We start from the raw sequence: 23,385 nt of genomic DNA, 5'->3' as shown, positions 1-23,385 counted from the left end.
GGCCAGCTCTAGAAAGAGTCTTGGTGGTTCCAAACTTCTTCCATTTAAGAATGATGGAGGCCACTGTGTTCTTGGCGACCTTCAGTGCTGCAGACATTTTTTGGTACCCTTCCCCAGATCTGTCCCTCGACACAATCCTGTCTCGGAGCTCTACGGACAATACCTTCAACCTCACGGCTTGGCTTTTACTCTGACATGCACTGTCAACTGTGGGACCTTATATAGACAGGTGTGTGCCTTTTCAAATCATGTCCAATTTACCACAGGTGGACTCCAATCAAGTTGTAGAAATATCTCAAGGATGATCAATGAAAACAGGATGCACCTGAGCTCAATTTGTTTTATTTTTTAATTTAACCTTCATTTAACTAGGCAAGTCAGTTAAGAACACATTCATATTGACTATGACAGCCTACCGGGGAACAGTGCCTTGTTCAGAGGCAGAACGACAGATTTTTTCCTTGTCAGCTTGGGGATTCGATCCAGCAACCTTTCGGTTACTGGCCCAACCACTAGGCTACCTGCCGCCCCAAAGTCTCATAACAAAGGTCTGAATACTTATGTAAATAAGGTATTTCTGTTTTTTGCTTTGTCATTATGGGGCATTGTGTGTAGATTGATGAGGAAAAAAATGTATTTAATCAATTTTAGAATAAGGCTGTAACATAACAAAATGTGGAAAAAGTCAAGGGGTCTGAACACTTCCGAATGCACTGTAGAAATAGACCTAGGCTGTGTGGCCCACTGTCATATAGTATCTCATAATGTAAACACTAAGTTAACATGAAAGGGAATGCAACAGGGTGCATGCAATATTATAAGAAGCATTATAAACTGGGTGGTTCGAATGCTGAATGCCCTGAATGCTGATTGGCTGAAAGCCATGGTATATCAGACCGTGTACCATGGGTATGACAAAAAAAAGACTATTTATTGTTTTAATTACGTTGGTAACCAGTTTATAATAGCAACAAGTCACCTCAGGGGTTCGTGATATATGACCTTAGCCGTGGTATATTGGCCATTTACCACACCTCCTTGGGCATTGTTGCTTTATCACACAGATACAGTATATCTTCAAATCATATCAACAATACTACATGCAAATGTAATAACATGATGTTATGACTGTAATAACATTAAATCTAGTATGTAAGGGTATAAGGGCATATTGTTGTGTCAAATGGAACATCAATTGAAACACACATTATAAAATACAGTGACTCAAGACATATAGAGTCTCGACAATCCAATTCCTAGAGATTTTGTCCTCAAGCTGAGCTGCTCATTAATTCCGCTTTAGTGAGTGGGACACACTGTGGTAACGACCTGCCCTGTGACCATGTGTCATTACTATGACTTCAGCCCTCTCTCCTCCTCTTCCTCCCCCCCCCTCTCCCTCTCTCTCTCCATCCATGTGACTCTCTCCATCTCTTTTCCCATCTCTCTGCCTCCATCTTTCCATCCATCCCTCCCCATCTCTCTTTCTATCTCTCGCTCTGCCTCCATCTTTCCATCTCTCACTCGGCATCTTTTTCTGTTTATTTCTCCCTGCCCCCTCCCTCCCGCGATCGTTCCTCATAGAGAGGGAAGAGGCCCAGAGAGCCAGGGGCTGCTGAGTCCGCCAAACAAGACACCATGTGTTTGTCAAGAAGCGACAGATGGCAAGGGAGGTGAGAGGGAGGAGAGGAGAAAGTTTAGGCTTGACAAATAAGTCCTAGATGTAGTAGCTCTGGAACTTTCCATTGGGGGAGCAAGAGTCAGTTTCAGTCCCAGGGAAGGATAAGGTGACTTGTTTCCCCATCACCCAATGCCTTTCCAGTGTATATGAGTGCCACAAACTCAGAATGTTGTAATTATTTGAAGGTGATTTACTAGATGGGAGGACTGTGTTCTTGCCCCAGTGTCACCTGGGGCTCTGAACAGCTGCCTGCTGTGAGTAACACTGGCTCTGCTAAGCCAGGGGGTGCCCTCAGGATATTTTCTAGAGCTACAATGCCCGGGACAGAGGCCACACACACACACACACACACACACACACACACACACACACACACACACACACACACACACACACACACACACACACACACACACACACACACACACACACACACACACACGACATCCTCCTGGGCCCAAGCCAAGGGATATAAGAGCAATCTCTGTTCTCTCTCCATTCTCTCTTTCTCTCTCCCTCTCCGTTCGCACCTTCCCCACTCGCCGATATCTCCCTCTTTCAGTTCTGCTCTGAATCGTAAAGGGCCGTTTGCTGGCTGGCTGGAACCACTTCATCACTCTCACAGTGCCTCACCTAATCGCCTCACCTCAACCCAGACAACCATTAGGACCCCTGCTCTGCTGCGGAGTGCTAACAGCACTGCCTGTCTGACACCCCATCCATCATGGGTCAATCGGTGCCCTCTGTAGCCAGGCAATGGGACGGAAACCTGTGGAGACACAAATCTCAAATGATGCCCTATTCCCAGACATAGTAGTGGACTACTTTGGACCAGACTACTTTATGGGGAAACGGGTCGTCCTTAGAGAGCAGCCTCTGTGTCATCAGGGCCAAAGCATGGATCTGTGACCTCACAAGGTCTCAATTTCTGCACAGGAATATGAGGCAAAGGTTCACCAATCCCCTTCATACAACCTTCCAAGGCACCAGTTGATTAATCTACACAAGCAAACAAAATCGAATCAAATGATATTCGTCACATGCTTCCTAAACAACAGGTGAAATGCTTAGTTACGGGCCTTTCCCAACAGTGCAGAGAGAAAAATATAGAAAAAAGAATAACTTGGAATAAATAAACAATGATAGCTTGGCTGTATACCCAGGGTACCAGTACCGAGTCGATGCGCAGTGGTAAGAGGTAATTGAGGTAGATATGTACATATAGGCAGGGATAAAGTGACTAGACAACAGGATAGATAATAAACACTAGCAGCAGCGTATGTTATGAGTCAAAATGGTTAGTGCGAAGAGGGTCAATGCAGATAGTCCAGGTAGCTATTTGGTTAACTACAATATTTAGCAGTCTTATGGCTTGGGGGTAGAATCTGTTCAGGGTCCTGTTGGTTCCAGACTTGGTGCATCGGTAACGCTTGCTGTGTGGTAGCAGCGAGAACATTCTGTGACTTGGGTGGCTGGAGTCTTTGATCATTTTTAAGGCCTTCCTCTGACACCGTCTGGTATAGAGGTCCTGGATGGCAGGGAGCTGGGCCCCAGTGATGTACTGGGCCGTACGGTGTTGATGTGAGCCATGTCCAGCATTTCATGCTACAGATGTGAGTGCATTTAGACTGGTTGCCTTGGCGTTCTTAAGCACATTGACTATGGTGGTCTGCTTGAAACATATAGATACTACAGACTGGTTGAAAATGTCAGTGAAGCCACTACAATACAAATCTATGAGGAATAACAAACACCGTTTCTATGAGGCGCAGTGGTTGCCATGTCATCTAATCAGAATGTATTTAGCTCATCCCCATCGCTTGCCTTGCTGCTGTCTAGCTCTGAGGCTTTCTAACTGATGCTCTCACTCCTCTACAGGGAAGAGGAGTCAGCTTCTACCTCCAAACACACACACACACACACACACAAATACAAATGCAGGAGGCTGCTGTCACGTTCATTGGGGAGGACGAGCCAGTGATATAATGGCTGGAGCGGAATGATTGGTATGGTATCAAATACATCAAACACGTGGTTTCTATGTGTTTGACGCCATTCTATTTCATCCATGTTGACCGTTATTATGAGCCGTCCTCCTCTCAGCAGCCTCCTGTGACGCACACACACACACACACACCTCTTCTTCCTTTCCTCGATGTCTGAATTGAATAGCTTAAGAGCTGTTTTGTTCTGCGACAGTGAGCCCAGTCAGTCTGTCTCCCCTTCTCTTTCTTCCTCCCTCTGGGCCAAAATGTCATTTATTACATTTGTGTCATAAATCAATTTCCTGGTTCTCATTCTATTTGCTGAGAGGGATGGCCGAGCCAGAGCTGACAGCGGGGGTTAACCGTTCACTCACCCTGGTTCTGGGAGCCAGACACTAGGATGGGAGGAGAGAAGGAGGAGAGAAGGAGGAGAGCGGGAGGAAGGGAGGAAGAGAGCAAGGGGGCGAGGGACAGAGAGAAAGAGAGGAACGAGAGAGAGAGAGAGAGAGAGAGAGAGAGAGAGAGAGAGGAATGAGAGAGAGAGGAACGAAAGAGAGAGAGGAACGAGAGAGAGAGGAACGAGATAGAGAGAGGGACAAAATGTACAGAGGGGGGACAAAACACACAGTCAACACGACTATTTGATTTCCCACACCACTGCTATTAGCCTACCTCGCTTCTGAAACCCTACTGAAAAGCTCTATACAACAGTATACAAAACCAAACCCCTAGTGTTCCATCCATAGCAGTGTGTCAACAAATCTAAACATCCACTGTTACAGCAGAGTAAGAACAGCAGTGACAACAGTAAGGGGGAAACATCCCCAGGTGTGGATATTAATATGGGGGAGAAATTATTCCTCCTTTTAGAGTGACTTTTTTGGAGCTTAGCTAGGCAGACTTTCTCCGCCGTCTCTGATGCACAAAATGGAATGGGCACCGTTTTAATAGATTTTCGACAAGTAATTTATGAATTCAGATAAGAAACAGAGCTGTGTGTCCCATCTCTCTTGGAGTCAGTGTGAATTCTGCGGGAGTGTGTGTGTGTGTGTGTGTGTGTGTGTGTGTGAGAGAGAGAGAGAGAGAGAGAGAGAGAGAGAGAGAGAGAGAGAGAGATAAAGGTATTGAGAGAAAGATATTGCTGTGTGTGTATGTGTGATAAAAATAAGAGATAAAGGTATTGAGAGAAAGAAAAATTGCTGTGTATTTGTGCAAGTGTTTGTCTTACGTGCACATACTGTACCATGTATTCAGTTCTAAACTACTGTCTTCATACATGATACACACTGACAATAAAAGGACATTCAACATGATATCTACACATCACCAGACATACACTTGATAGAAGATCTGTTGATCATGTGGGTCTCCTGGCACGGGGCCAAGGCCCAGTCAGACTTCACAGCTCTCTATATGTCTCAGTGTCACAGCTGTGTGAGCTCAGCCGATGCCAGCCCAGCCCAGCACAGCCCAGCACAGCCCAGCACAGCCGAGCACTTCCCATCCCCAACATACAAGAGCCTCTCTCTCTCTCTGTCTGTCTCTGTCTGTCTCTCTGTCTGTCTCTATCTCTCATCATTCTCTCTCTCTCTCTCATGCTCTCACTATCTATCTTCTTTGTCCCCATCTGTCCTATTCTGTAAAAGGTACTCCATCACCACGTCTCTTCCCCTGTGTCTCCATCTCTCTTTAAGTCTTTTCACTCCTTTTCAGATGCTAAAGCCCGTCTCAAGGGGAGCAGAAGAAAGGGCAGCCGTAGGGCTGAGAGAAGGAAGGCTTTCTTTCCTCTTTTTGTCTGGACGCTCAATCACTGTGAAGTAACTTTGTCTCTTTGCTGTTATCGTGGCCTCACTATCTCTCGTTCTCTGAGCTCTTCTCTCTTTTATCTCTGGTTGAGGCTTAACATGCTGCTTGGACGTGCATTTGTTACCACACAGCTCCCCGCTTCCTCGATGCTCGTTTCCAACAGCAACAGTGACTGACTTTGTTGAAAGGAACGAGCCATTTAAAAACACTGTGAGGAGGATACAGTGCACAGACAGACAGACAACAGATACTCAGTATCGAAATCAAAAGCGAAGGGTCTGATTTCTGTTTTATAGGAGATTGAATCTAACAGGATATCAAAATATCTAGGCCCACAGTACAGCTGTATATGCTTTCAACTAATAAAAGAGCATTGTTTATTTAGCCATTTGGTATAACTATTCCCTGATTTCTTGCCATCTTCACAAAGCTATAATACAGAACTTATAACACATGGTGAAATACATGTGTCAACTGTCCTGTATGAAGCGTTTTGATGTGCTTGTCTGGTATGTCGCCCGGCTCAAGAGCCTCCGCTGTGATCTCTAATGTACACAATGAAGAGGACACATGAAAGAGAGGGGGAAAAGAGAAAAGAAAAACACTCCTCCCTACGTCTCATCTCTCCCTCTCTTTCTCCCACCCACACCACCTATTTGTGTGTGTGTGTGTGTGTGTGTGTGTGTGTGTGTGTGTGTGTGTGTGTGTGTGTGTGTGTGTGTGTGTGTGTGTGAGTAGGGTGGTGTTTCATCTTCCATTTAGCCCATGCATGTGTGTATTTACCCTGACGTCTCAGCCATTGGACACAGAGGAGAGGCTGGCTCTCAATGGGCCAGGGGCCACTTTATGGGCCCTTTAAAAGCCCCATTAAAACCAAGGGGCCAGCTGGTGCCCTTATCAGAGCGTCAGCACCCAGCAAGTGGGGAAGTGAAGGAGTAAATATTTGTTCAAAAGAGGCAGCTGGCCCACTGAAGGTTTTAGGCTGAGGAGACGGAGTTCACCGTAACAGGTGATCCGGTGTGTGTGTGTGTGTGTGTGTGTGTGTGTGTGTGTGTGTGTGTGTGTGTGTGTGTGTGTGGGAGTGAGTGAGTGAGTGTGTTGTATGCTTGTGATTCTACCACCAGGCAGTGAGCCTAACCTTCAGGGAGATGTTCATGTCATCAGAGACTGCAGCTCTCTACCTAGAAGATCCGGCAAATACAAACCCTGTGCCTTACAACAGATATAGTAATATACAAATCAGCCTAGCCACTCTTCTCTCTTCAGCTCCAGTACGAGACCAATCCGTCACTGAGTGAACGGATGGCATACACAGACAGACATAGTGAATAGGTTATCCTGTTGTTACCTCAAAAGGGGTCAATACTTTTAAACGTCAAACAGATTACGTAAGCACATTAGAAAACTCCCTGTAGCACAATCTGCTGCTCCGTCCATGACCCTTCAGCAACCTCTCCCCATGGTAACTAATGCTCTCCGGAACACAGATTACAACGTTCTGTAGTCGCCATGGAACCCCAGATCCCATCTCCATGGTTATGGGGGGCAGAGGAAGATCCCTCAGGTGATGAACCTGTGACGATAAGGGTTTTTAGTCTGTCCTGTTACCGTGGCAACAGGCTCAGCCCCCCCCCCCCCCCCTTGGTTTAAGACGCGTTGCTCCAGAGATATTATTACGTCTCAAAACGAAGTCAGTCAGAGCATCGGAGAGGATCACCAAGAGAAAGGATCTTTCGCACAGAGCAATTAGAAGATCGAGGATGGTGTATCCTTTTTCAGTCATCTTTGCTATGTGTCACGCAGGCTAAACTTCACGGAAACAAACTGAACTTTTGACCAAATGGAAAACGTCTTTGTTCAATTCCGTGGTTGTGAGGACAACATTTCTTAACACCTTGGATAAATCTCAGATATTTGGAATTGATTACATGTACCGTAGGCGCGATCAAGCACTTCCTGTTCCACAAACAAATCAGCACCAACCAACACTGCTGCCTGGTATAACAGGTATAGGCCTCAGAGACAATTTATGCTTGATCCGAAAATGCGTCGGAGACTCTGTATGGATGGTGTGACCCAATTGCGGAGCCTCCGGAAGCATGCAGAGGACAAATTGAGCTCTGTACCGCGCCTCTCCACATAGCTCCGCATTGACATAATTGCTTGATGGTAGGTGAGGGCGGGAGATCCTGTATAAACACAAACTCACTTCTTTCACAACAGCTCTGCAGCGCATCGGCAAAGCACAAAAAGTATGAATGCACCGGACTTCTGCAGTGGCTGAATCATCGTAAATGCTGCATGACCAATGAAGACGTCGGATTGACCATGCAGCGCCTTTATGCAGATAATACAGTCTTATACTCAGCTGGCCCCTCCCCGGATTTTGTGTTAAACGCTCTACAACCAAGCTTTCTTATTGTCCAACAAGCTTTCTCTACCCTTAACCTTTGTTTTAGAAGTGTTTAGAACAAGGTTATGTGATTTGGAAAGAAGAAGGCCCCTCTTCCCACAGGTGTGATTACTACCTCTGAGGGTTTAGAGCTTGAGGTAGTCACCTCATACAAGTACTTGGGAGTATGGCTAGAAAGTGCACTGTCCTTCTCTCAGCACATATCAAAGCTGCAGGCTAAGGTTAAATCTAGACTTGGTTTCCTCTATCGTAATCGCTCCTCTTTCACTCCAGCTGCCAAACTAACCCTGATTCAGATTACCTTCCTACCCATGCTAGATTACGGAGTCATAATTTATAGATCGGCAGGTAAGGGTGCTCTCGAGTGGCTAGATGTTCTTTACCAGTCGGCCATCAGATTTTCCACCAATGCTCCTTATAGGACACATCACTGCACTCTATACTCCTCTGTAAACTGGTCATCTCTGTATACCCGCAAGACCCACTGGTTGATGCTTATTTATAAAACCCTCTTAGGCCTCACTCCCCCCTCTCTGAGATACCTACTGCAGCCCTCATCCTCCACATACAACACCCATTCTGCCAGACACATTCTGTTAAAGGTCCCCAAAGCACACCCATCCCTGGGTCGCTCCTCTTTTCAGTTTGCTGCAGCTAGCGACTGGAACAAGCTGCAAAAAACACTCAAACTGGACAGTTTTATCTCAGTTTTATGTCAATCGCTTCAAAGACTCCATCATGGACAGTCTTACTGACACAGTTGTGGCTGCTTTGCGTGATGTATTGTTGTCTCTACCTTCTTGCCATTTCTGCTGTTGTCTGTGCCCAATAATGTTTGTACCCTGTTTTGTGCTGCTACCATGTTGGGCTGCTGCCATGTTGTGTTGCTACCATGTCAAATCAAATCAAATGTTATTGTCACATACACATGGTTAGCAGATGTTAATGCGAGTGTAGCAAAATGCTTGTGCTTCTAGTTCCGACAATGCAGTAATAACCAACGAGTAATCTAACCTAACAATTTCACAACAATTACCTTATACACACAAGTGTAAAGGAATGAATAAGAATATGTACCTAAAAAAATATATGAATGAGTGATGGTATAGAACGGCTTAGGCAAGATGCAGTAGATGGTATAGAGTACAGTATATACATATGAGATGAGTAATGTAGGATATGTAAACATATAAAAGTGGCATTGTTTAAAGTGGCTAGTGATACATTACATCAAGATGGCAAGATGCAGTAGATGGTATAGAGTACAGTATATACATATATGTTGTTATGTTGTGTTGTCATGTGTTGCTGCCATGCTATGTTGTTATCTTAGGTCTCTCTTTATGTAGTGTTGTGGTGTCTCTCCTGTCGTGATGTATGTTTTGTCCTATATTTGTATTTAATTTTTCATTTTTAATTTCAGCCCCCGTCCCCGCAGGAGGCCTTTTGGAAGGCCCCCATTGTAAATAGGAATTTGTTCTTAACTGACTTGCCAAGTTAAATAAAGGTTCAATAAAATACATAAATAAAGAATAATGCCCAGGAGTTGAGAACCAAGGACACACCTCCCTCTAGTGGTGAGAAGAGAAAGAACAGGGGGAAATGCGTTGTTTCTCCTCAATACAAGACTGGAAATACATTGACTCACTCTCCTCTGGTTCTCCCCAGTGGGCAAAACATATATGACACGTTGAGGGCAGCGTCAGACTAATACTGTAGGTCACTAAACGAAAAGAGGGCTAAAAGGCAAATGCGATTCAGAGGGTGAGCTTGGTTAACAGAGAATTCATGTGAAAACATGTGTTCAGTTCAATTAAAATAGCATTGGACTGGTTACGGCTTGTATAGTAACACCCTCTTGAAGGAAGCCGAGGGAAACAGCAGCAAGGGGTGAAACAGCTGTAGACAGAGCAGTAGCCTAACTTGAGATATAACAGCAGTAGCCTAACTTGAGATATAACCCTATCTAATGTGCAAACCTTCTGTTTACATCAACGCATTACTGCACTGATACTGTATTACTGCACTGATACTGATCTCAAAACGGGACTTAGCCCTTAATAAACAACAGTCTTACATTTGACATCAGAACAGTAGTTCACAGACGGGAGCCAACGTGATTACACACCGTAGGTTTCTGCAGTGCGTGCTGTAACATTAGCTATCTGAGCAGAAAGGCCTTGCGTTCAGCGTGTTCTCAGTCTTGCTGTGGGAAGCGGGGTGGAGGAGCGAGAGAACGTCCATCCTGAGGTTAAAGGACGGGCGCGGCACTATCACTTCCTATAAAGGATGGGTGTGGTACAATCACTTCCTTCACGAAAAACCCATCAACTCTCAGAATCAGTTCTCAACCTATTTCTCACTCAGCCTCCGCATGACCCGTAATAACACTTCCTTAAATAGGACGGCGAGTTACTTTCACAACATACCGTACAACACAGCCAAAAGACGTTTACAGGAATAAGGAGACCCTCCCTTGCACGAGAGGAGACTAAACAAGCACAGGTAGACCTACGCTCGTTTACCCAGCCCTCCTGAAAATTAAGGCTTTCCAAAAAAAAACAGCAGAGCGTAAATGCCACGCTCCAAAAATAGCTTCCACTGAAGCTTGTAGACAGTTAACATTTCCACCTGGGCAAAAAGTGATGAAACATACATGACTTCCTCTCAGATAGATAATAGATCCACTGTTGCTGCGTTGTTGGCTGTTGGAGGAGCACGGTGTCGGTTCCATTGTGTGAGTCATTTTTTATAATCTGTCTCTGATTCTTAAAGATGGTTAACATTTCTACCAGCGCAAATGGGTTAATTAGCAAAAAACATCTCCTCTCAGATAATAAAATGGGTAATGAAGTGAAGGTAACATGGTGAATTGTGAACCAGGCATCCAAAGGCCCAGAGCCAGACATGTTACCCCTGCTCCAAGAAAACTAGCTCACATGCAGAGGCACACATCACATCTCCCTATAGGATCCACATCTGCACAGTCAGTCACAGAGAGAGAGAGAGAGAGAGAGAGAGGTGGGGAGAAAGGGAGGGGAAGAGGGAGTGAGAGGGTGAGAGAGGGAGATGGAGAGGAGAGAGATGGAGAGAGACAGGGAGATGGCGAGGGGGACAGAGGGGAGAGAGAGGGGGAGGAGAGAGAGAGAGACGGGAGAGAGAGGGGACAGAGGTGGAGAAAAAGGGAGGGGCGAGGGAGGGTGAAAGGGAGAAATGGAGGGGGAGAGGAGATGGAGAGAGACGGGGAGATGGAAAGGGGGATAGAGGGGGGAGGAGAGAGAGAGACAGGAGAGAAAGGGGACAGAGGTGGAGAAAAAGGGAGGGGAGATGGAGGGGTGAGAGGAGATGGAGAGAGACGGGGAGATGGAAAGGGGGGGTCAGGGGAAGGGTGGGGCAGAGACAGAGACAAAGAAGAAGAGCACAACAACACTCATCTACCATGACAGTGTGTCTGTCCACCACCTTCCTGCTCCGACAGTGTGACGCATCCCAAATGGCACCCTATTCCGTATATAATGCACTACTTTTGACCAGAGGGCTCTGGTAGTGCACTATAAGTAGTGCACTATAAAGGGAATATGGTGCCATTGAGACGCAGCTTATGTCCACACATCAGACATGGAAGTCCTTGTTAGTCTCAATACCGTAACTATAGTGTAAACATTTCAACCCAAAATGACTTTCTGAGAAACGTGAGAACCAGACACGTGAGAAAAGAGAACAGACAACTGTTACCACATAAAAAAACATGAACCTATGAAAACTATTGACAAAAAACTAATGATTATAAAAATGCTCTTTAATGACACCTGGAGACAAGAAAAAGCCACTGGGAACTTTCACCTGTCGACAGACAGACATGTGCTCAGATAACCAGAGAAGCACGTTTATATAAGGACTGGGGAGTGGTACGTACTACAGGCCTTTTCTCCGTGTTCCACAAGAAAAAACGACTCAGGTCAAACACCGTCCCCAGAAAAAAAGACACGAACAGACAAAAGAAAAGGAAAACGCAGACAAAGAAAGGAGAGAGAGAGGACTCACCACATTTACAGGCAGAGAAAGGAGAGAGAGAGGACTCACCACATTTACAGGCAGAGAAAGGAGAGAGAGAGGACTCACCACATTTACAGGCAGAGAAAGGAGAGAGAGAGGACTCACCACATTTACAGGCAGAGAAAGGAGAGAGAGGACTCACCACATTTACAGGCAGAGAAAGGAGAGAGAGAGGACTCACCACATTTACAGGCAGAGAAAGGAGAGAGAGGACTCACCACATTTACAGGCAGAGAAAGGAGAGAGAGGACTCACCACATTTACAGGCAGAGAAAGGAGAGAGAGGACTCACCACATTTACAGACAGAGAAAGGAGAGAGAGAGGACTCACCACATTTACAGACAGAGAAAGGAGAGAGAGAGGACTCACCACATTTACAGGCAGAGAAAGGAGAGAGAGGACTCACCACATTTACAGGCAGAGAAAGGAGAGAGAGGACTCACCACATTTACAGACAGAGAAAGGAGAGAGGACTCACCACATTTACAGGCAGAGAAAGGAGAGAGAGGACTCACCACATTTACAGACAGAGAAAGGAGAGAGAGAGGACTCACCACATTTACAGACAGAGAAAGGAGAGAGAGAGGACTCACCACATTTACAGGCAGAGAAAGGAGAGAGAGGACTCACCACATTTACAGGCAGAGAAAGGAGAGAGAGGACTCACCACATTTACAGGCAGAGAAAGGAGAGAGGACTCACCACATTTACAGACAGAGAAAGGAGAGAGGACTCACCACATTTACAGACAGAGAAAGGAGAGAGGACTCACCACATTTACAGGCAGAGAAAGGAGAGAGAGAGGACTCACCACATTTACAGGCAGAGAAAGGAGAGAGAGAGGACTCACCACATTTACAGACAAAGAAAGGAGAGAGAGAGGACTCACCACATTTACAGGCAGAGAAAGGAGAGAGAGAGGACTCCCCACATTTACAGGCAGAGAAAGGAGAGAGAGAGGACTCACCACATTTACAGACAGAGAAAGGAGAGAGAGGACTCACCACATTTTATAGGCAGAGAAAGGAGAGAGAGGACTCACCACATTTACAGGCAGAGAAAGGAGAGAGGACTCACCACATTTTCAGGCAGAGAAAGGAGAGAGGACTCACCACATTTACAGGCAGAGAAAGGAGAGAGAGGACTCACCACATTTTCAGGCAGAAAAAGGAGAGAGAGGACTCACCACATTTACAGGCAGAGAAAGGAGAGAGAGGACTCACCACATTTACAGGCAGAGAAAGGAGAGGACTCACCACATTTACAGACAGAGAAAGGAGAGAGGACTCACCACATTTACAGGCAGAGAAAGGAGAGAGGACTCACCACATTTACAGGCAGAGAAAGGAGAGAGGACTCACCACATTTACAGACAGAGAAAGGAGAGAGAGGACTCACCACATTTACAGGCAGAGAAAGGAGAGAGGACTCACCACATTTACAGACAGAGAAAGGAGAGAGAGGACTCACCACATTTACAGACAGAGAAAGGAGAGAGGACTCACCACATTTACAGACAGAGAGAGGACTCACCACATTTACAGGCAGAGAAAGGAGAGAGGACTCACCACATTTACAGGCAGAGAAAGGAGAGAGAGGACTCACCACATTTACAGGCAGAGAAAGGAGAGAGGACTCACCACATTTACAGACAGAGAAAGGAGAGAGAGGACTCACCACATTTACAGGCAGAGAAAGGAGAGAGAGGACTCACCACATTTACAGACAGAGAAAGGAGAGAGGACTCACCACATTTACAGGCAGAGAAAGGAGAGAGAGGACTCACCACATTTACAGGCAGAGAAAGGAGAGAGAGGACTCACCACATTTACAGGCAGAGAAAGGAGAGAGAGGACTCACCACATTTACAGGCAGAGAAAGGAGAGGACTCACCACATTTACAGACAGAGAAAGGAGAGAGGACTCACCACATTTACAGGCAGAGAAAGGAGAGAGAGGACTCACCACATTTACAGGCAGAGAAAGGAGAGAGAGGACTCACCACATTTACAGGCAGAGAAAGGAGAGAGAGGACTCACCACATTTACAGGCAGAGAAGGAGAGGGACTCACCACATTTACAGACAGAGAAAGGAGAGAGGACTCACCACATTTACAGACAGAGAAAGGAGAGAGAGGACTCACCACATTTACAGACAGAGAAAGGAGAGAGGACTCACCACATTTTGCGAGGCATCTTTGCTCGGTGCGTTACCCGACCTTCACTCCTCCTCTCAACCCTCTGTCCTCCCTATCCCCCCATAAACACACACACACTCAGTCCTGACTATGGCGTTATTAATGAGGTGGTGTGCTTTTGGTGCAAATTGAATGCAGAGAGCTCACTTTGTAGTGGCAGGGGAGCGAGGGTGAGCGAAAGGAGGGAGAGAGGGGGGAGGGAGTTGTTGCCAGCCTCTCATATCCCCAGGAGCATCGCCCACTTGGTCCATCAGCAAATCCACACTGACCTGCTCTGACATGCAAGTAAGCCAACACACACACACACACACACACACACACACACACACACACACACACACACACACACACTAACAAATAGGCTTTGACTGTCCAGAATTTGTTTAATGATTTCAGAGAAATGGGCAAGCGCACAAAAAAAATAATAATTCCACACAAAAACACACATACACAGGGCTCTAATGAGGGCTGTGAGAGAGGGGGAGAGAGGGGGAGAGGTACAGCACTACAGCAGCCTGTGAACAACAGACACCTGCAGCCAGCTGCTTTGAAGTTCCCCCTCTCCCTCCCACTCCCTCCACCACGGCCCCCTGTTCTCTCACCAACATGACCTCGCTTGGAGGGGCCTTCGACAGACAGACACACACAGACTCGCAACCCAGCAGCCCAACAACCCAGCCAGCCAGTTGGCCAGCACTAGTCAGTACTGTTACAGCAGGAGCATGGGCCACAGTCACGACTACCTCATTCATATTCAGGCCCACTCCAAACAGCATAATACACTCGGACCACCACAGACTAAACAGATAGGCAACAGGCCAACCTTATTTAGCATATCCTGCGTGGGGCGGCATGTTAAAATACACCTTGGTCGCGTCCCAAATTGTGCCCTATTCCCTACACAGTGCACTACTTATAGTGCACTACCACAGCCCTCTGGTCAAAAGTAGTGCACTATGTAGGGAAATAGGGTTCCATTTGGAAGGTAGCCCTTGATTTGGAGGTCTCTAATGGATCACAGAGCAGGGTACACTCCTTTTTAACTCCACCTCCTGTTGCTACTCAACATCAAGGTGACAGAGACAGTGGAAAGGGTAGATGTATAAATGAGAGGATAAGGAAGAGAAAGAGAAGAAGAGAGAAACAAATAATTGATGAGAGTGTTTATTTGTGCATGGCAGTGAACTCGGTCATCCCATGGGTGGCTATGAATAGCTATGAGGGTTGTGAGGCAGAATCAGAATACATGTTCTTGTCCAACAGGAGACTAACCCAGACTAACACATCTCTAGCACATCTCTACCGCAAAATCCTCCTCTGATTGCTACGGCAACCTCTATTACAGGGGTGGGCAAACTTTTTGGCTCGATGGCCACATAGGGATTTCCAAATTCACAGATATTCTGGAACCGATTTGTCTGTCAAAATGAATTGCGGTCCAGAAAGAGGGCAGTTATTTGAAAATATATAGGTCCATTACAATTTCTATAAATATATAGGTCCATTACAATTTCTATAAATAAATAGGTCCATTATAATTTCCATAAATATATAGGTCCATTATAATTTATATAAATATATAGGTCCATTATAAGTAATATAAATATATAGGTCCATTATAAGTAATATAAATATATAGGTCCATTATAATTTATATAAACATATAGGTCCATTACAATTAATATAAATATATAGGTCCATTATAATTTATATAAATATACTGTTAGGTCCTTTCTATCTAGTTTCAGATGTTGAAGTGACCTCGAGTGTTTTTTTAACCCATAATAATCATTCCCACACAAAAAAGGAATATACAGTACATTATTGACCTTTCTTTAATAAGTCACCATTGAGACCAGCGTGTCTTTTACAAGGGAGCCCTGAATATACAATTTCATAAAATACAAGATACACTGTATATAACCTCAGCAAAAAAAGAAACGTCCCTTTTTCAGGACCCTGTCTTTCAAAGATAATTAATAAAAATCCAAATAACTTCACAGATCTTCATTGTAAAGGGTTTAAACACTGTTTCCCGTGCATGTTCAATGAACCATGGACAATTAATGAACATGCACCTGTGTTACAGTCGATAAGACACTAACAGCTTACAGATGGTAGGCAATTAAGGTCACAGTTATGAAAACTTAGGACACTAAAGAGGCCTTTCTACTGACTCTGAAAAACACCAAAAGAAAGATACCCAGGGTCCCTGCTCATCTGTGTGAATGTGCCTTAGGCAGGCTGCAAGGAGGCACGAGGACTGCAGATGTGGCCAGGGCAATAAATTGCAATGTCCGTACTGTGAGACGCCTAAGACAGCGCTACAGGAAGACAGGACAGACAGCTGATCGTCCTCGCAGTGGCAGACCACGTATATCAACACCTGCACAGGATCGGTACATCCGAACATCACACCTACGGGACAGGTACAGGATGTCAACAACAACTGCCCGAGTTACACCAGGAACGCACAATCCCTCCATCAGTGCTCAGACTGTCCTCAATAGGCTGAGAGAGGCTGGACTGAGGGCTTGTAGGCCTGTTGTAAGGCAGGTCCTCACCAGAAATCACCGGCAACAACGTCGCCTATGGGCACAAACCCACCGTCGCTGGACCAGACAGGACTGGCAAAACGTGCCCTTCATTGACGAGTCGCGGTTTTGTCTCACCAGGGATGATGGTCGGATTCGCGTTTATCGTTGAAGGAATGAACGTTACACTGAGGCCTGTACTCTGGAGGGGAATCGATTTGGAGGTGGAGGGTCAGTCATGGTCTGGGGTGGTGTCACAGCATCATCGGACTGAGCTTGTTGTCATTGCAGGTAATCTCAACGCTGTGCATTACAGGGAAGACATCCTCCTCCCTCATGTGGTACCCTTCCTGCAGGCTCATCCTGACATGACCCTCCAGCATGACAATGCCACCAGCCATACTGCTCGTTCTGTGCGTGATTTCCTGCAAGACAGGAATGTCAGTGTTCTGCCATGGCCAGCGAAGAGCCCGGATCTCAATCCCATTGAGCACGTCTGGGACCTGTTGGATCGAAGGGTGAGGGCTTGGGCCATTCCCCCCAGAAATGTCCAGGAACTTGCAGGTGCCTTGGTGGGGTAATATCTCACAGCAAGAACCAGCAAATCTGGTGCAGTCCATGAGGAGGAGATGCACTGCAGTACTTAATGCAGCTGGTGGCCACACCAGATACTGACTGTTACTCTTGATTTTGACCCCCCCTGTGTTCAGGGACACATTACTCAATTTCTGTTAGTCACATGTCTGTGGAACTTGTTCAGTTTGTCTCAGTTGTTGAATCTTGTTGTATTCATACAAATATTTAGATATGTTAAGTTTGCTGAAAATATACGCAGTTGACAGTGAGAGGACGATTCTTTTTTTGCTGAGTTTATATATATATACATATATATATATATATATATATATATATATATATATATATATATATACACACATACACATATATATACATATACATATATATATACATATATATACATACACATATATATACACATATATATACATATATATATATACATATAGATATATATATACACATATAGATATATATATATATACAAAAAAAATTGTGTGTGTGTATATATATATATATATATATATATATATATACACACATATATATACATATATATACACATATACATATATATATAAAAAAATGTGTGTGTATATATATATATATATATATATATATATACACATACACATATATATACATATATATATACACATATACATATAAAAAAATGTGTGTGTGTGTATATATATATATATATATATATATACATACACATATATATACATATATATATACACATATACATATATATATATAAAAAAATGTGTATGTGTGTATACATATGTATATATATATATGTGTGTATACATATGTATATATATATGTGTGTATATATATATATATATATATATATATATATATACACACATATATATATATATATATATACACACACACATTTTTTTACTCAAACCTCCTGCAGTCCGGATTGAATGGGCCACCCATGCCCTATTAGCAAGACTCCCCAAACCAGTCCTCCTCCACTCAGGTAGACACATACACACACAGTGGCTCAGTCTGTGTGTGCCTGGCTGCCTGCTATGCTCATCATAACGGGAGAGACGGCTAGGTAAATGGGGAAGTCAGTCAGCAAGTCTGAAATCGCTTCCTAACCCTTTCCCTCAGCTCTGTTGGGTCAAGCCCTTATTCCAATATGTGGAGCCAACCATGGAGGAGGTTGGAAGGACTAAGAGAGGAGCTTCACACAGTCCTGAACTCTAATGCTGGGAAAGCATGGCTGTCACTAATCATACTTGGAGTGTGCCAGCATTTCTCCACCAACCCACGCATTTTTAGGCAAGCATGTGCTATTGGTGCCCAAGCTCTCTCTCTCTCTCTCTCTCTTCTTACATTTACATCATTTAACAGATGCTCTTATCCAGTGAGTTCATAAATGTTCATACTTTTTTCATACTGTTCCCCCGTGGGAATCAAACCCATAACCCTGGCATTGCAAGCGCCATGCTCTACCAACTAAGCCACACGGGACCTTCTTCTCTTTCTCCCCCTCTGCTTTTCTCGCTCTCCCCCTCCTTTTAACGCTCTCTGTGAATGCAGATGTTCTGCGACAGCCTCTGCATCACAGTTTATCAACTCCCACAGGGCAGTCAGCGAAGGGGGAAACAGTAGCATAAAGGGAAGGTAGAATAGATACAGTACATGACTGTGGATAAATAAATAGTGTATAGATCAGTGGAGATGAAATCACAGAGGGCCACGGGGCCTTCGGCTCCTCTAAGCTCAGTGTCAATGGAACACTTACCGGCCTTTCAGAGCTGCGATTGTGGACTTGTCAATCCTAGAGAGGGAGAAAGAGAGAGAAAAAAGAAAAAGAAAGAAAGAGAGAAAGAGAGAGGGGGGTTAGGGGAGAGGGGGGAGAGAGAGGGAGGTTACAGGTCATGAAACAAAATATGATGTTGTATATGTTATCACTTAATTATGTGGCGCTAACAGGCTTCCTTCCAATGTAATAGATTAAATAACTAGTGTTGTAAAAATATGCATTTTAGATGCATGGAGTTCAAACGCGAACACATTTACGGGCCAGTCAACAAGAATGAACTCTGAGCGGATTCCAATAACAGACATACATAAACCATCCACAACATTTACATCTATTTTAGAAAGCTTTAAAAACAGCCATTCACCCCCTACTGCTCACACAATGACTATGGCTGGCTCTAGTTGTTGGACCTTTTAAAGAGCAGTTGTTATCGTACTCTGTTCACTTCAGTCCCAGACTCCGCTGATTAAAATAGAAATCGACAAAGAAAATAGGAGTTTCAAAATGTTCTATAAGGAAACACCGAAAAAACAAACGATTGACTGATTTTAATGATGGTTAACGATTTAAAACCACTGCCTGTTACTTTGATCATTCTAAAGGCTGAAAATCACTTTGGTTTTACATTGTAAAAACAAATAAGATAAAACATATATATTTGGTAGTGATGTTGGTGGGCATTGTGTTTTGTCTGTGTGTGGTGAACCCTGCATAATGCCATCATAGACATGAGTGGACACCTCTCACAACCATGAATGACCTTCATGACAACTGACCTGAAACTGTCAAGACTCCTAGTACAGTACACCTATGCTCCCTAACTACAAGCCCTATGTCACTTAGCCTAGTAGTATCTATGCATCCCAAATGGTACCCTATTCCCTACATGCACTCTGTAGGTAATCGGATGCCATTTGATGTCTATTCCAGCTTCCTTGTCATCTCAGACATGAACAAATATGAGTTGAATGTTGTCCAGTGCTTTGAATATCATCACAATCTTTCTGGATGCTTCTATGAATGGCCTCTGTGATCATCATCATCACTGGTCAACAACAACCATAAACCCCCAGTAAGAGGCATCACAGTGTGGTCATTCTATTCTTTATTCACTGGCTGTGTACCATGAGGCTGAGGGACAATGATGCAGGCTTTATTGGGCTGTATCTCTGGATGTATAGTGAGGGGAAGTGGCCCTGCCCTGAACACAAAGCTAATACATACACCAACTCAAGAACATTGTCTGATAAGAAGCCTGCACACACCCTGTGACTACATCTCTCCATATGGTGTGTGTGTGTGTGTGTGTGTGTGTGTGTGAGTGTGGGCGTGTGTGTGTGTGTGTGAGTGAGTGAGTATGTGTGGGCGTGTGTGTGTGTGTGTGTGTGTGTGTGTGTGTGTGTGTGTGTGTGTGTGTGTGTGTGTGTGTGTGTGTGTGGGCGTGTGTCTTACTATAAATACACAGAGATGCAGTGGAGAGGAGGTACTCCTCCATCAAAAACAACATTGTGTCTCAGCACCACAGATGGCATGGATGATTAATGCCTATGATATTTGTCTCTCCTCCACTAACTCTCCTTATGCTACCTCTTCTTCTCCTCCTCCCTCATTACTTTCTCTCTATCCTTCACCATCTGATGGTACTGACACCTCCCTCCCTCCCTCAGTCTCTCTCGAATGTCCAGCCTGATCTTCAGAAATGACACCACAACAGCAGACTGGCATAGACCTGGCAGGCCACAGATTCCTGTGTTCCCAGCTCTAGAGCAACAGTAGAAAGCTGTAGCTTAGCAAAAATCCGAACAGCCATTACTTGAGAGTGGATGCAGTAATTCATTTCAGCACCTTTGAACCTCTGCTGGGTTTACTGTAGTCAACACTGTGCCTGCTTGGCAGCAGCCAGCCAGTTTCAGCGTGAGGAAGTGGTTTGAGTGTATTAAATGATTGACTACATGGTGGGTTGACAGCATCAATGCAGTAAACATTGAGGTGAGCTGAGAGAGGGTAGTTCACCAGCTGTCTTTCTACACTGTCTCATGGTCTCTACAGCGGTTTCCCAACCCTGGTCCTCCGGCTCACCCAACAGAACACATTTCCTTTGTAGCCCTGGATAAGCACCTCATTCAACTCATTGGGGGCTTGATGATTAGCTGAATCAGGTGTGCTTATCCAGAGGTACAATAAAAATGTGTTCTGTTGGGTGAACCGGAGTACCGGTGTTGGGTGAACCGGAGTACCGGTGTTGGGTGAACCGGAGTACCGGTGTTGGGAAGAAACACTGCTTCACAGCAACAGTAACACACAAAATGCATGCGTGTGTGTGTGTGCGTTCGAGTTCGTGTGTACCTGAAGTGAAGTGTGTGAAGGCGTGAAGCCAAGCTCCATTCACCACACGTTGTCAGCGTTTCTCTCTTCTGAGGCGATTGCCTTTTCAGTTCTCACAGAGAAATATCCAGAGGAAAAACTAACTCTCACACATGAAAATCTCATGTAGGCCTTGCAAACTGAGATCATACATGCATTCATGAGTTGACACAACTAGTGTAAGAGATTCACTTAAAAGTGGCAATCTGGTATTTACTTTTAAATGAATATTACTTAGAAATGCCTCATGAGCTTAGTTCAACTGTCTTCCCCAAAATATGAGTTTGTTTTACAAACAATATAATTATAAACCAAAACTGTTTAGCTTAAAAACATTTGATCATTTGGATCTCGCGGATGGTCCCATTCCCCAGCTGTTTACCAAAAAAAGCGGCAGGGTGTCTGCTTTGTAGTTGTTTGAATTCCAGATTTCCCCTTTAGTAACCATGGAGGTGGAGGAGTCAAAGTCACTGTCTGGACTGAACACACAAACGTATCTTTCAGCCATTCCTAACAGTAATTCTACATACACAGAGGTGTCATTAGACAAAAAGCGATCACATTTTCTGCATTCCAGACGTAAATATCGAGAGAGAGAAAACGCCACGAGAGGAACACATACAGAGTTCTACAGATGAGAGGACAATAACACAAAGCAACTCATTGACAACTGTCTGTGATCATTCCCCCTGGTAGAGACAGCACAGAGACAGAACAGCAGCCAGTCAAACTGCTGCAGAAGTGTTGCACACACACACACACACACACACACACACACACACAGTGGAACAGACAAAGCCCTCCACCCATCCTTCCTTTCAAAACACATTCAGCTCTAGTATGAACAGCGGCAGCCTGCTGAATTCACACACCCACGTTCACACACACACCGCCAGCCACCAGCCCTACGAGAGTTAAGGTAACGTACCAGCCGAATCCTCCAAAGGATACACTCCTCTTCCTTCTCAGCATTCTGACAGGGGCACTGGGATTGTCACTCTCACTGTCTTTTGTCTCACTCCTCTCTCTTTCACTCTCTCGGTCTTTGAAGAAGTGTAGGCAGTCCTGCGCTGTTCCCTCCTCCCTCACCTGTCCTGCCGCTGCACACAGTTTGGCACTTCAGCTTCTCAGCACACAACTCAGCTCCACACAGAGGGGAGGAGAGAGCCTGGGAGGGGCCAGACGAAGGGTAAGACTTTCTCATCTGCTCTCTCTCTCTCTCTCTCTCTTATTCCCTCCTCTCGGAGCCACCCAACCTGCCCACAAGAAGGAAGGAAGTGTTGCCACAGCCGGTGTCACTTCCTCTGTTATGGACTTACCAGAGCTGTCTTCTTCAGGGAACTACATTATGTATTTCTATCAATGTGGTCCTTGCCAATACAGTCACATACAACGATACACACCGTGAATAGGTAGCGTACAGTACATGTACCATACATTCAAATGTACTGTTTATTCATTGCTTTAGACCTATCTGAATAATGGATGTACTTGTCGAATTTGCATTTTGAAAGGAAGCCACTCCTGCCAGGAAAAAGCCTCATGTGCTGTTATACAGTACCTTCTGAATGTATTCAGACCCTAAAGGACTCTCAGAACATGAGAAACAAGATTCTCTGGTCTGATGAAGACAAGGTAGAACTCTTTGGCCTGAATACCAAGCGTCACGTCTGGAGGAAACCTGGCACCATCCCTACGGTGAAGCATGGTGGTGGCAGCATTATGCTGTGGGGATGTTTTTCAGTGGCAGGGACTGGGAGACTAGTCAGGATCGAGGGAAAGATGAACGGAGCAAAGTACAGAGAGATCCTTGATGAAAACCTGCTCTAGAGCGCTAAGGACCTCAGACTGGGGTGAAGGTTCAACTTCCAACAGGACAACAGCGCTAAGCACACAGCCAAGACAATGCAGGAGTGGCTTCGGGACAAGTCTCTGAATGTCCTTGAGTGGCCCAGCCAGAGCCTGGACTTAAACCCGAT

At 44.9% G+C, this 23,385-nt stretch overlaps 1 protein-coding gene across 2 annotated transcripts in view; it reads right to left on the bottom strand.

Annotated features, from left to right (window-relative positions):
- The window catches only part of LOC115206058 (rap1 GTPase-activating protein 2), a 91,559-nt gene that overhangs the window by 59,269 nt on the left and 8,905 nt on the right, over nucleotides 1–23,385 (bottom strand). Inside the window, exons 1-2 of one of the 2 annotated variants that reach the window (XM_029772617.1) lie at nucleotides 22,335–22,500; nucleotides 19,022–19,057 (exon numbers count right to left, since the gene is read on the bottom strand). In XM_029772617.1, coding sequence (XP_029628477.1) covers nucleotides 19,022–19,057; nucleotides 22,335–22,378 — 80 coding nt within the window. In that variant the 5' untranslated portion in view covers nucleotides 22,379–22,500. Of the gene's footprint in view, nucleotides 1–19,021; nucleotides 19,058–22,334; nucleotides 22,501–23,385 lie in introns of those variants that run through there. The other variant, XM_029772618.1, reaches the window with a different exon arrangement.

Source organism: Salmo trutta, chromosome 13, assembly GCF_901001165.1.
Source record: "Salmo trutta chromosome 13, fSalTru1.1, whole genome shotgun sequence".
Taxonomy (NCBI): Eukaryota; Metazoa; Chordata; class Actinopteri; order Salmoniformes; family Salmonidae; genus Salmo; species Salmo trutta.
Note: the sequence above shows the minus strand (reverse complement) of the source record. Positions and strands in the feature narration are given on the sequence as shown.